The sequence below is a fragment of the Ctenopharyngodon idella genome, chromosome 2 (genome assembly GCF_019924925.1).
Source record: "Ctenopharyngodon idella isolate HZGC_01 chromosome 2, HZGC01, whole genome shotgun sequence".
In the NCBI taxonomy this organism is placed as follows: Eukaryota; Metazoa; Chordata; class Actinopteri; order Cypriniformes; family Xenocyprididae; genus Ctenopharyngodon; species Ctenopharyngodon idella.
The window spans coordinates 27,292,845-27,304,298 of record NC_067221.1 but is presented as its reverse complement, the minus strand read 5'-3'; the positions used below and the strand labels follow the sequence as shown (position 1 = coordinate 27,304,298).

The 11,454-nt window shown below is 36.9% G+C and overlaps 1 protein-coding gene across 1 annotated transcript; it reads left to right on the top strand.

The window, feature by feature from the left end:
- Positions 1–200: 200 nt before the first annotated feature.
- Positions 201–6,396, top strand: LOC127504028 (B-cell receptor CD22-like). The gene is made up of 11 exons (XM_051878348.1): positions 201–389; positions 585–650; positions 1,134–1,478; positions 1,577–1,825; positions 3,592–3,849; positions 3,945–4,199; positions 4,295–4,543; positions 5,010–5,109; positions 5,198–5,240; positions 5,450–5,655; positions 5,830–6,396. Exons 2-11 carry the CDS (start codon positions 593–595, stop codon positions 5,891–5,893), a joined length of 1,827 nt encoding a protein of 608 aa, XP_051734308.1. The 5' UTR covers positions 201–389; positions 585–592; the 3' UTR covers positions 5,894–6,396.
- Positions 6,397–11,454: the final 5,058 nt, after the last annotated feature.

The following is an 11,454-nucleotide window of genomic DNA, read 5'->3' as shown; positions in this document are numbered from 1 at the left end:
ATAATAGATCTGCGTGGGTCCTCGCATGTCAGCAGACTTTGATATTTTAAGACTTTAGGTTGCTTTTCACTTGTGTTTACTATATGCGTCATGAAAGTCCAGCTTATATGTATGTGTTGGTATCTCGGATTGGAAATCGAAATAAAACCTGGAAAGAAACAGGATGTTTTTAGTATTTTGAAAAAATCTAAAAAGACAGGGAAAAAAAAAACTTTTTAAAAAAATAATATTTGTATGTCACTATAGCCAAAAGTAAGCAAGGAAAAAGGGGGGTGAGGGGAAGAGGAAATGATGCAGTTCTGGTTATAAATGAGGCTGGTAGACTTGAACCTTCCTTATTTCTTCTCAAGTGTCATTTGGTTACAGCTCATGAGGTGTCCTGCTCTATGGTAAGACCAGCTTCTTATCTGTTTTTTGAATCAATTGAGAGTCATACATTTTAAATGATTCTATATGCGGTCTCATTGATATCACATTGAAAAAGACTACAATAAAGAACACAGAATCAGCAGGATTGCTGCTCTTATTGATTATGTATGTTGACAATCTCGGCCTACTAGAATTCAGGAATGATTGTGTTGTAGGTGTTGCTATGGTGATGTCAGTCAAAATGGCTCCTCTTCCTCTGTTCATTCTCCTCATGATTCAAGGTAAGTCTTTAATGTTTTTTCTGCCTGTTCTGTTCAGTGCTTTCCTGTCCTGTTTTCATTTGTTATTCTTTAATGAAGTAGCATGTTTGTTGCTCATTGGTAGTAAACATGCTAATTTAGTTCAATTAGTTATATACAAAAAGGAATAATAAAAAAGCAATGCAAGCATGAAGTACTAATTATGTCTGTCTTTGTTATGTCTAACCACTGCTTTCCTTATTCATGTAATGGCAAAGTTACTGTATCTTCATTACATGGCTTTTCTTAGCAAATATATGGTATTAATTGTGGTTTGAATCAGCGTAATATCTATAATTGGATTAATATGTTCATCTTTAAACAGTCCTAGTATATTCAATTCCATTTTCATGCTTCTGTCTCAAATGTTAAATTCTGATTTTCTTCAACAACCACAAGACATTCAAATATAAATATATTCTATTAGTTACTTCTGCTTTGTTTATTATACATTTTGTTTTTCAGGAGTTTTCAGTGCTGATTGGGGTGTGAGTTACAGTCCTTCACACATCTGTGCAGTAAAGGACTCATCAGTGATAATGAACTGCACTTATACATACCCTACTGGACATAAGATCAAGAAAGTGTTCTGGACCAAAGGCACTGTAAAAAAGGGTAAAGAGTTTCCAGATCTGTCTAAGGACCCTGAATACAAACAGAGGTTTAAGTATCTGGGAGATAAACTGAAGAACTGCACCATCAGACTGAGTCATGTGACACTGAAGGATTCACACGAGTACTATTTCAGATTCATCACTGATAAAGATGTGAAATGGACTGGCACTCCAGGAGTGACTCTTACTGTCACAGGTGACTTTCATGAGGTTTCTCTCTTCTTCTGTGCATTATGTTGAATAATAATCAGTGTATGACAGCAGCACTAGATATAATGTGTGTGTTGTGTTCAGATCTTCAGGTGGAGTCTCCTGAGAGAGTGACAGAGGGAGATTCAGTCCGTCTGACATGTAAAAGCAGCTGTAATCTGACTGACAGAGCAACATTCATCTGGTACAGAAACTCACAGCCATTAACTGAGAGAAGAGACAGAAACAATGAACTCCTGCTGCAGTCAGTCAGAAGAGAGGATGCAGGCAGATATAGCTGTGCTGTACACGGACACAATTACATCTCTCCTGCTGTTGAGCTCAATGTCATGTGTGAGTACAGATTTGGTCATTATTTGAACAAATAATAATAATAATAATAAAAAAAAAGAATAGTTGACTTTTATAGCTGAAATGTGTAAATTTGAAATATCATTATTTCCACATACCACCCTCTATATTCTAGGAACACCAAATGACATCTAAGAGTAATGTGTTTACAGTTTAATAACTATAGACTATGGCTATGTTTATTTGCTTCCTTATAATGCAGTTGATACCTCCCCACCTAAAGAGGGCATCAAGCTGAGGATAGTGCTCAAAAACAACATGTATGTGTTTAGATATTGAAAATGTCCATGGCAGGCTGTGGGCAGAACCGTTTGGTCTGTAGGGTTTGATCTTTCAGATGAGTAGCATCACACATGCATCGTGTGGGAAATGGTTCAAATGAAACACCTCCTGATTGATTTTGTTGGTGCTTGGCCCTTACAGGGAGTTCACCCAAAAGTGAAAAGTCATTATTTACTCACCCTGGTGTTGTTCTAATGTCGTATTACCTTCTTTGTTATTCAGACCACAAACTGAGAAATTATATATAAATGAATGAATGAATGAATGAATGTCCTGCTCACGCTCCTCCATATAATTCTATGGCAGTGAATTGTGACCAGCTTTTTAAAAAATATGCTAAAGTATCACTAAATGAACCCATACAACTCGTGTCGCATATTCCAAGTGTTCTGGGGGTATATGATAGGATTCGGTTATAAAAAGGAAAAGAAAATTAATTAACAAAAACAATTTTATTATTTCGTGAAAAAATCCGACCTTGGCCATTGGTCTGACTTGAACGAATGTGTGTTCATGAGTCTATTAGCGCAGGAAAAGAACACATATGTGCCATTTCCAAAAATCAAGATTAATGAAAAAATAATGCTTTGGTCTGTGCAAAAAAGTAGCCCAAAAAAAGCCCAATGTAATTTTCTCTGTCGGGCAGCCGGATTCCTCACTGAATTTGTACAACTGGGGGTTGTTTTAGGGGTGTTAGAGCGCCGAAATCGTAATGCCTCCAAAACACTTTGAAAATGTCACTAGTCGCATATGTGATCATTCTTGAGCATCCTTTATTAAAGCTGGTTGCTGTTCACAGTCATTATATGAATGACTTTTTTCAGTTTCTCCTTTTCTGGTCTGAAAATATAAGAGCATTAGGACAACACCGATAATGACAATTTAAAATTTTTGGGTTCCTTTAATTTATCATAAATATATTATTTTCTGGCTTTTAAAAAGTTTTTTTTTTTTTTTTTTTTATGCTGTTGTCCAATCACATCACAGGTAATTAATTTATATGTATGTATCTCTAACAACTCTGACAATAAACACATAACTCGTCCACAACCTTCTTCCTCGATTTCCTTCTGTGTAGCCTCGTAAAATTGTGTATCGCCTACAAAATCAACAGTCTAATCATAAAATTAAGACAAATTTGCAAGGACAGCATTTTGTAGTTGGCATCGTGGTGACTTTTTTCACAGATTTTCAAATGTATTAAATAAGCCAAACATGTAAATCGCACATCTTATGCTGTATCTTATATACTGTATCTTATACATTAATATCTTATTTTTTTCATGGCATTGGTTTCTAGAACATTTTTATACTGCAGTGTAACCTCACAGCAACCAAAATGCAGTGTTGTGAAAACATCCTGAGTTCTTGAAGCTGATGATGTTGACAACACATTTTCTAAATATACTGTAGTCTGTGATCTCAAATTTATGTTTCATGCAATTTTTTGATGTTCATTTTTTTAGATCCTCCAAAGAGTGCCTCAGTGTCCATCAGTCCATCTGGTGAAATAGTGTCAGGAGATTCAGTGACTCTGAGCTGCAGCAGTGATTCAAACCCTGCTGCTCTGAACTTCAGCTGGTTTAAAGGAGGAACGTTTGTAGGATCTGGAAGAATCTACAAAATCTCAAAGATCAGCTCTGATGACAGTGGAGAATACAAGTGCAGATCCATCAATGAACATGGAGAGAAATACTCTGATGCTGTGACTTTAAATGTCATGTGTGAGTTAATGATGATTCAGTAACTGTGGTAACCATCAAATTAATGGATTTACAATAGCAAAACATTAATATACACTTTCTTTCATCTATTTTAGACCCACCCAGGAACGTCTCAGTGTTGCTAACTGGATCTGGTGAAATAATGTCAGGAGATTCAGTGACTCTGATCTGCAGCAGTGATTCAAACCCTCCTGCAAATATTAGCTGGTTTAAAGGAAAAACGTTTGTAGGATCTGGAAGAATCTACAACATCTCAAAGATCAGCTCTGATGACAGTGGAGAATACAAGTGCAAGTCCATCAATAAACATGGAGAGAAATACTCTGATGCTGTGACTTTAAATGTCATGTGTGAGTTGATGATGATTCAGTAACTGTGGTAACCTTCAAATTAATGGATTAACATTAGCAAAACATTAATATACACTTTCTTTTGTCTATTATAGACCCACCCAGGAACGTCTCAGTGTTGATATCTGGATCTGGTGAAATAGTGTCAGGAGATTCAGTGACTCTGATCTGCAGCAGTGATTCAAACCCTCCTGCTCTGAACTTCAGCTGGTTTAAGGAGAATGAAAGCTCAGCTGTTGGATCTGGACAGAGTTTCAGTGCACTACAGAGTGGACGCTTCTACTGTCAGGCTCACAATCAACATGGATCTCAGAGATCAGACGCTGTAACTGTGACTGTTAAAGGTAAACTCATTTAAATATCTGTGCTGAAAAAAAAAAAAATAATGGTTTTGAAGTTGAGCATTTGCAAAACTGCTGGTTGTGACATGACATGATATAGAGAGTTTAGATCTGTAGTAGAAAATTTGCTGCTCTCTGAGACGGTCAAAATTCAAATATCAACAATGTAACCTCAAAGTAAAACTTTAGAAATAACATGTGCATAATAGTTTAAGTAAATAATTTCAGTTAATGAACTGAAATTGAAATACTGGCATTTTCTCTTTTTTTCAAGTGCGTAAAAATGTTACATTTTTCTCACATTTATTTCATCATCCAAAGACCTGCCAGAATACACTGGCTTACATATATTTTTAATGCAAGGCTACCACCAAACATTTTCTGATTTCTGCATCTAATAAACGCTGTCAATGTTCCCATTTTTTGCAGATGTGAGATCATACTTTAGTATTCATTATTTTTTTTCCAGACGGTTTTGTTTCAGGACACAATACATTCCTGAGCGCAGCTATTGTGATCGTAGCTGTATGTGCAGTTTTATTTTTTGTCTGCATCATCATGTTCATAAGGTGAGATCTTTTGTTTAAATAATGCACATTGAAGTATTCATTTATAGTTATTAATGTGTGTGTGTTTACATGTTTATCTCCGCTACAGGAAGAGAAAATGTGCTAGAGTATGGGAAGTCAAACAGAAGCAGGTCAGAAGTTATCCATCTGTTTCTATCTGCAAAATGAAATTATAAACCATTTATGTTGTGCTTTGATATAAATATATATTCTGAACAATACTGTATGTGAATGAGAAGTCATTGTAACTACAAGTAACTAAAGTTTACAGGAACAGAAAGCTCTTCGCTCATTTAGGTGATTTAGCACTTTTCTGAAAGGTTTTGATGTCTTTCTCCAGGTTCAACAACCTTCCAGCTCTGACGGAAACCACTGTGATGATGGTCTGTACGCCAGGGTCTCACCCAGAACCAGAACAGATCAGACCGCAGGAAAAACTGAGTCCACAGATTCTCAGAAAATCAGCTACGCAACCATCCAATACACCAGGGACAATGAAGACACGTATGAAAATCTGAGAATGGACCATCCTGATCCTGCTGTGAGGTGAGAAACAAAACAGGCTTGAAACACAATTGCTCATGTAATATTGAAACTTATTTTTATATAACATAACTTACATGATCTGGTTCTCATACTGAGCACTGCTGGACTTTGATCAGCTCTTGCATTACTATAAATGGTCATTCACACTTCATCTCTGATTATGTTTCTCCACAGATCCGGTGCTGCGAAGGTGATTTACAGCCGGATCAAAGGACCCATCCAGGACCCGTCAAATTGATTGAAAATGCTGTCATTTTTTCCATTCATTTACTGCAGCTTTGATTCAGATGTTTATAATAGCGATTTAAATGTGTGTCATTACACTAGTTAAATCATTTACTTCTCCTTCGCTGTTGGCCGTCTGTAGGAAGTATCAGTCAGATGTACCAATACCATAGGCTACAAAATTTTCCATGGTAGTTATTTACATCATTGTGTAGGTCTTTGCAAGACTGTGGTTTGGTGCGTCTGTGTGGGAAGTTACAGAATCTACTAGCTAAAATTAAGCACCTTTCGAAACACTTTCTGTTAATAGCATGTTTTGTGACATTTCTGAAGTTTTGTGTAATTTTCCATGAATTGCAGTCTCTCTGTTATTTTGCCATCTTGTGCCTTACACACACACACACACACACACACACACACGTAAATATATATATATTCATATGTTTTGTATAGGCTATCAGTATATTTTAAGACTTAAAGATTATGCAATAAAATGTTTTTGTTTGTAATACGTAATTGTGTTTTAGATGAAGTTCTATAGTGACACAATATGTCTGACATTAGAAATACATTACAAACACATCAGAATCACTTCTGACTGACAGTGAATTCAATTCATTTTTATGTTGATTGATATGGTTTTGCTCTTGAATATCAGCCTGACAATAACATGCAAGTTTCACCTTGTAAACGCTGATGACGTGATGTTGAGTGGCTCCTCTCCCTTTGATACGTTTAGACAACGAGGATTTTTTTTCTTTTTTCATTTCTAACAACGTGATGTGACTGCACGTCTTTTCTGAGGCAAACGAAAACTACATGCGCATGTGCGGAGAAAAAGCGCGCAAATGCAGCGCGCGCTTTAAAGTCAATTTGATTCTGATTGGCTGTCGACCCATTTATCTTTCATTATTTGGTACAATTTTCTATTTTTTTAAACTATCGTTTCAGGCCAACTGTAATCTGAAGAAATGTAGTGTTGATAAAAAGTCATAATTATGACATACAAATTCGACTTTTTATGTCAAAATTATGAATTTTAAAGTCAGAATTTTGACTTTTAAGGCAAGACACCCTAGGTGAATGGGGTAAAAAAAAGTACCTCAGGGATGACGTGTTTTTGTAGGCAAAACCCGGAAGAGAGTTAGCATTTTAGGACTTCCGGTTCCATCGCCCCGAAGTCAATGGGTTTTTTGAATGGGTTTTTGCTAAATCGTCTGAAATAAAGTCTGTGGTTAACAAAGCCTCTAAATATTTTCACGTTTTGATCTATGACATAAAACACACCAGTTATAACCCGCTTGTGATTTTTTAAACCTTTATTGTGTCTTAAAAACGGCAGTTTTAGCAACAAATTGCTAAAAGGGACTACTTCCTTTGGCGGGGACTTTAGACGTCATCATGACAAACAGGACATTTGGACAGCATTTCTCATGAAAAAGTGGTTAAGTATTCATACACAGCGCAGATCATAATCAGCGAGCATGTTTTTAAATAAAGTTGTTTTTTAAATAAAGTTTGAGGAAGCTTGGTGGTGGTGACGTTGATCCGCGACCATGGTGTGCTGTAGTCCGTTTATAGCCTACTGTTAGCTTTTTATATCTGACCACTTTATTTAGGCTTCGAAGTATATAAATGTTGTGTTAACTTGTAAAGATTATCTTGATAGACAAAATGTGTGTGTCATAACCCTTTGTTAAACACAGAGCTTATTTTTTGCAATTTTCCAAAAATCTATGGGAAAAATGCATAGGCTTTCGATTGAGGGAACCCGTGCGCTGTTGGCCTACAAAAACACATCATCCCTGAGGTACTCTATAGCCATACTTTCCTAGTTGATCAGGCCTACATTAAGAACTGCAAAGATTTATATATATATATATATATATATATATATTACAAGTTTTCTGAAATTAAATTGTTTAAATATACAAATGTAAATGCATACTAATTTGCATACATTTCCAGAAAAGAACATTGAATAAAGCCAGATTCAAAATTCTTGTTGACATATTAAAGTCAAAGGTTTTTAAAGAAGGGATTCTTTTTATCACTCCATAGATCATGATATATGAAAATGACAGGAGACATTTTCAAAGTGGGGGGCACCAAATTGTAAGCAAAAGCCCAGAGAGTAAGATCAGATTTCCAGACATCGGACCACCACTTCAGGCTCACCATCAGACCACCATCATATATTAAACTTGCCTGATCATTAACCTCCTAAGCACTGGAACCATTTTTGCGATTTCCGCCTGGATTTGGCGTACCCAAATTGAAAAGCTTCCCGTACATATATATACAGTGGTCTAATTACAAAATCTAGGTGTCATTTTACAGGAAATCATTTGAAGTTACATAAAACACTCCAAAAAGTGATTAAAAAAAAAAAAATCATCATTTTATTTCATAATTATGATTTACAAAATCATGTCTTTTCCATTATGTGGCAGAACTGGGCTTCCATGTATTACCTATACCACCCACCAGGGCGCGCTATATTCTATGAGTAGAATTATTTTGCATGTAGCCGTCTTTAGTTTCTCTTCGCTCAGCTCTTCTCCAGCTGACCTCCGGTCACACATATGTTGATGATGACCTGAGCTCTCACTGACCCTGACAGCAGAGATTCGCCCTAAATGAAGCGCGTGTGCCGGAGGGAGTGTTGGGTGTCCGGCTCTGGGATGTGTGTCCGAGGTGTTGGGTGTCTGGAGGATCAGGATAGCGTGTGCAGGGCGCGTGTGCTTCACTCTGACCAAAATACAAACACACGGATATCTAGCTCAATTTCACAGCTGTTTCCTGTTGTAGCAACTCATAATGTAATAACTGCACATAATGTAATACTTATTCATATTAGCAGCAATGGCTATATTAGCAGTATTTAAAATATATATATATATATAATTACAATATAATTTCAATACATTACTTACAATAATATAAAACATTTCTTAAGAAGCAATCAATATACAAAAACATACATAAAACAACAAATTCTTCCAGGAAAGCATATTATTGTAATAAAATGTTCATAATGTAATAATTTTCTCAAAACGTAAAAAAAATCTTGAGCTCATAATGTAATAATTTTTGCATTATGAGTTGCTATACCTGTGAATGTATGAGACTTCCAAAACATTGGCCGCTATAGGAAATTACATAGACTGTAAAACAAAAAAAGACATAGTGCCTGTGACGTCACCCTGAAGAGCATTTTTGAAGGCTAAAGTGGGCCGTCGCCATCTTGGCAGCGCGTCACTCCTGGATAACTGAAAATAGGCAAAGAGGCGGGACGTGGTTGGAGCTGAGGCGCCTGGAAACCACACCCGCCTATAGCTTGACGTGATCATGTTAGCTCAGGCTAAGGAGCAATCTATCTATCTTAGATACTATCTAAAATATTAATAAAAATAAGTTATATCATTTGAAAGTTCTAAGGGTTTACTGTCAGTCTGTGGTGTCTTTTTTACGATATAGATGCTCCAGAAACAGTAATATTGTAATTTGTGTCGGGTGTGCAAATGACAACACGCAAAATCAAAACGGGACTTCATATCTTTGTAATGAAATAGAGATCACGAGATGTAATCCGTCGCACTTGGGTAAAATGTCCATGAGCGTCCATTGAAAAACATCCAATAGCACTTTTTGTTCACAAAAATTCATGAATTATTGATATATTGTCCATTGTTTGCATCACATTTCTTCTGAACGACCTGCTTTCCGTCATCGTTCTTCAAGAAATTATGCAACTTGAGCAGCGTTTATGTTGTAAAGACTCTCGCAAACAAATGAGCCGGCGTCCAAAGTATAATTTTTCAAAATAGTGCAGCAGTTTTAGTTATAATATCCAAGCAGTGCTGTCAGAGTTTGTGGTGTCTTGAGAGGCATATTCTCCAGCCATTGTCATTGTAGTAAATCTGACGGCAATCCACCTGTCACTCAAGTGACCACGCCCTTAATTATGCAGAACTTTAAGGCTTGATATATTTTAAATGGATGAGTTAGACAAAAATTCACCCCCCTCAGAGTTGTCATGAAGGGCAAAATTAGCTGTATAGACCAAAACCACTTTAAAATAGTTATTTTTGTTTTGTTTTGCGCACAAAAAGTATTCTCGTCGCTTCATAACATTAAGGTTGAACCACTGCAGTCACATGATTGTTTTAACGATGTCTTTAGTACCTTTCTGGACCTTGAAAGTGTTGATTATATTGCTGTCTATGGACGAATCATATACCCCTCGGATGTCATCAAAAATATTTTCATTTTTGGGTGAACTAACCCTTTAATACAGAACATATGCGAACAGTGCCAACAGTTAAAACACAAACAATTATTCGTAATGATTTTACTGGCTTCCAGCAGAGAGAGAAATAGCAAAAGGAAAGAGCAGTGTTTTTTTGTGTTGTTAATAATAACCCGTCACACACACCCAGAGCCGTGTCTGAGTTATCTGTGCTTTCATTCCAGCCGTGCTTGAGACAGCTGAGTGGGTGAAAGTCTTAAGACGACGAGCATTTGAGACATTCGCACGGATCGGATGAGCGCTGGACTCATGTGTTCTCTCTGGTTGGAGATCAGCCCACTTCTGACTGGATGCATTACAGGAAATCTCGGTCAGAGAGTTTTCGGAACTCTGAACAATGCTGCTATGACATCTTGAGCACCCGGTGTCCATGGCGACACAGTTAACTGTTGTCATGGTTCTGGTGTAATGACCGCACAGTGGCATTCCAGTGTGAGATGCTGGATGAGTAGAGGATCAAACACTACACTACATTTACTGGCTCTCTAATTGGACTGAAAACATAACGCAGATTTTCACAGAACTTTGGTGGAAAACACTCATCCAGATATTGCTAATCACTAGGGGCAGCAGAAATTCACTGATCCACCAATGGCAAAAATGATAAACTGTACGCGCACAGATAGACTTCAAGTGGTGGTCAGTAGGAGGCACTAGAGTTCCCTTCAAATGTGTCATTAAACCAGCTGTATATCTTGATATCAACATGTTTAACCTGCTTTGATAGTAAATTAGATAAATGGTTAATCTACTGACAGCAGTTTATCTAAAAGAGAAAACAGATCATGATAAAAGACAGTTTACTAGAAATCCTGCTATAATGACGCCAAAGTCTCTTTCAAGGAAAGTCTGTTCACTCGGCAGCCATATTTGCAACGCCTCCAGGCAGCTATTTCGGGTATCCAAGATCAAATCCTATCTGAATGGGGGAATCCTGAAATCTCAAACTGAACACATCCAGAGTTGCCAGGTCTCAGAACCGAAGGTGGCGGGGCTTGGCCGCTTCAACCCGCGGACTACAAAAACAACCCGGGAAAATATAGCAACAGGAGCTTCCAATGACAGCTGCAGTGACACGATGACTTTATCAATCAACGATTGGCTCTTTTATTTATAAGGAGGGACTTACTACGCGTCATACTTTCTCCCATTCATAAGTATGGAAGCTTGTTTCCACCACTTAATAAAAAGTGAAATAAAAAAAAGTAATTGTGACCTTTTTCTCAGAAATGCATGATATAAAGTTGCTATTGCAAGATACA

Bases quoted from the DNA above. Each gene is read 5' to 3' on its own strand.
- LOC127504028 (XM_051878348.1), top strand. From the start codon at position 593: ATGGTGATGTCAGTCAAAATGGCTCCTCTTCCTCTGTTCATTCTCCTC. The intron at 1,826-3,591 runs GTGAGTACAGAT...TCATTTTTTTAG, and splicing joins TGTTGAGCTCAATGTCATGT to ATCCTCCAAAGAGTGCCTCA. The intron at 5,241-5,449 runs GTCAGAAGTTAT...GTCTTTCTCCAG, and splicing joins GGGAAGTCAAACAGAAGCAG to GTTCAACAACCTTCCAGCTC.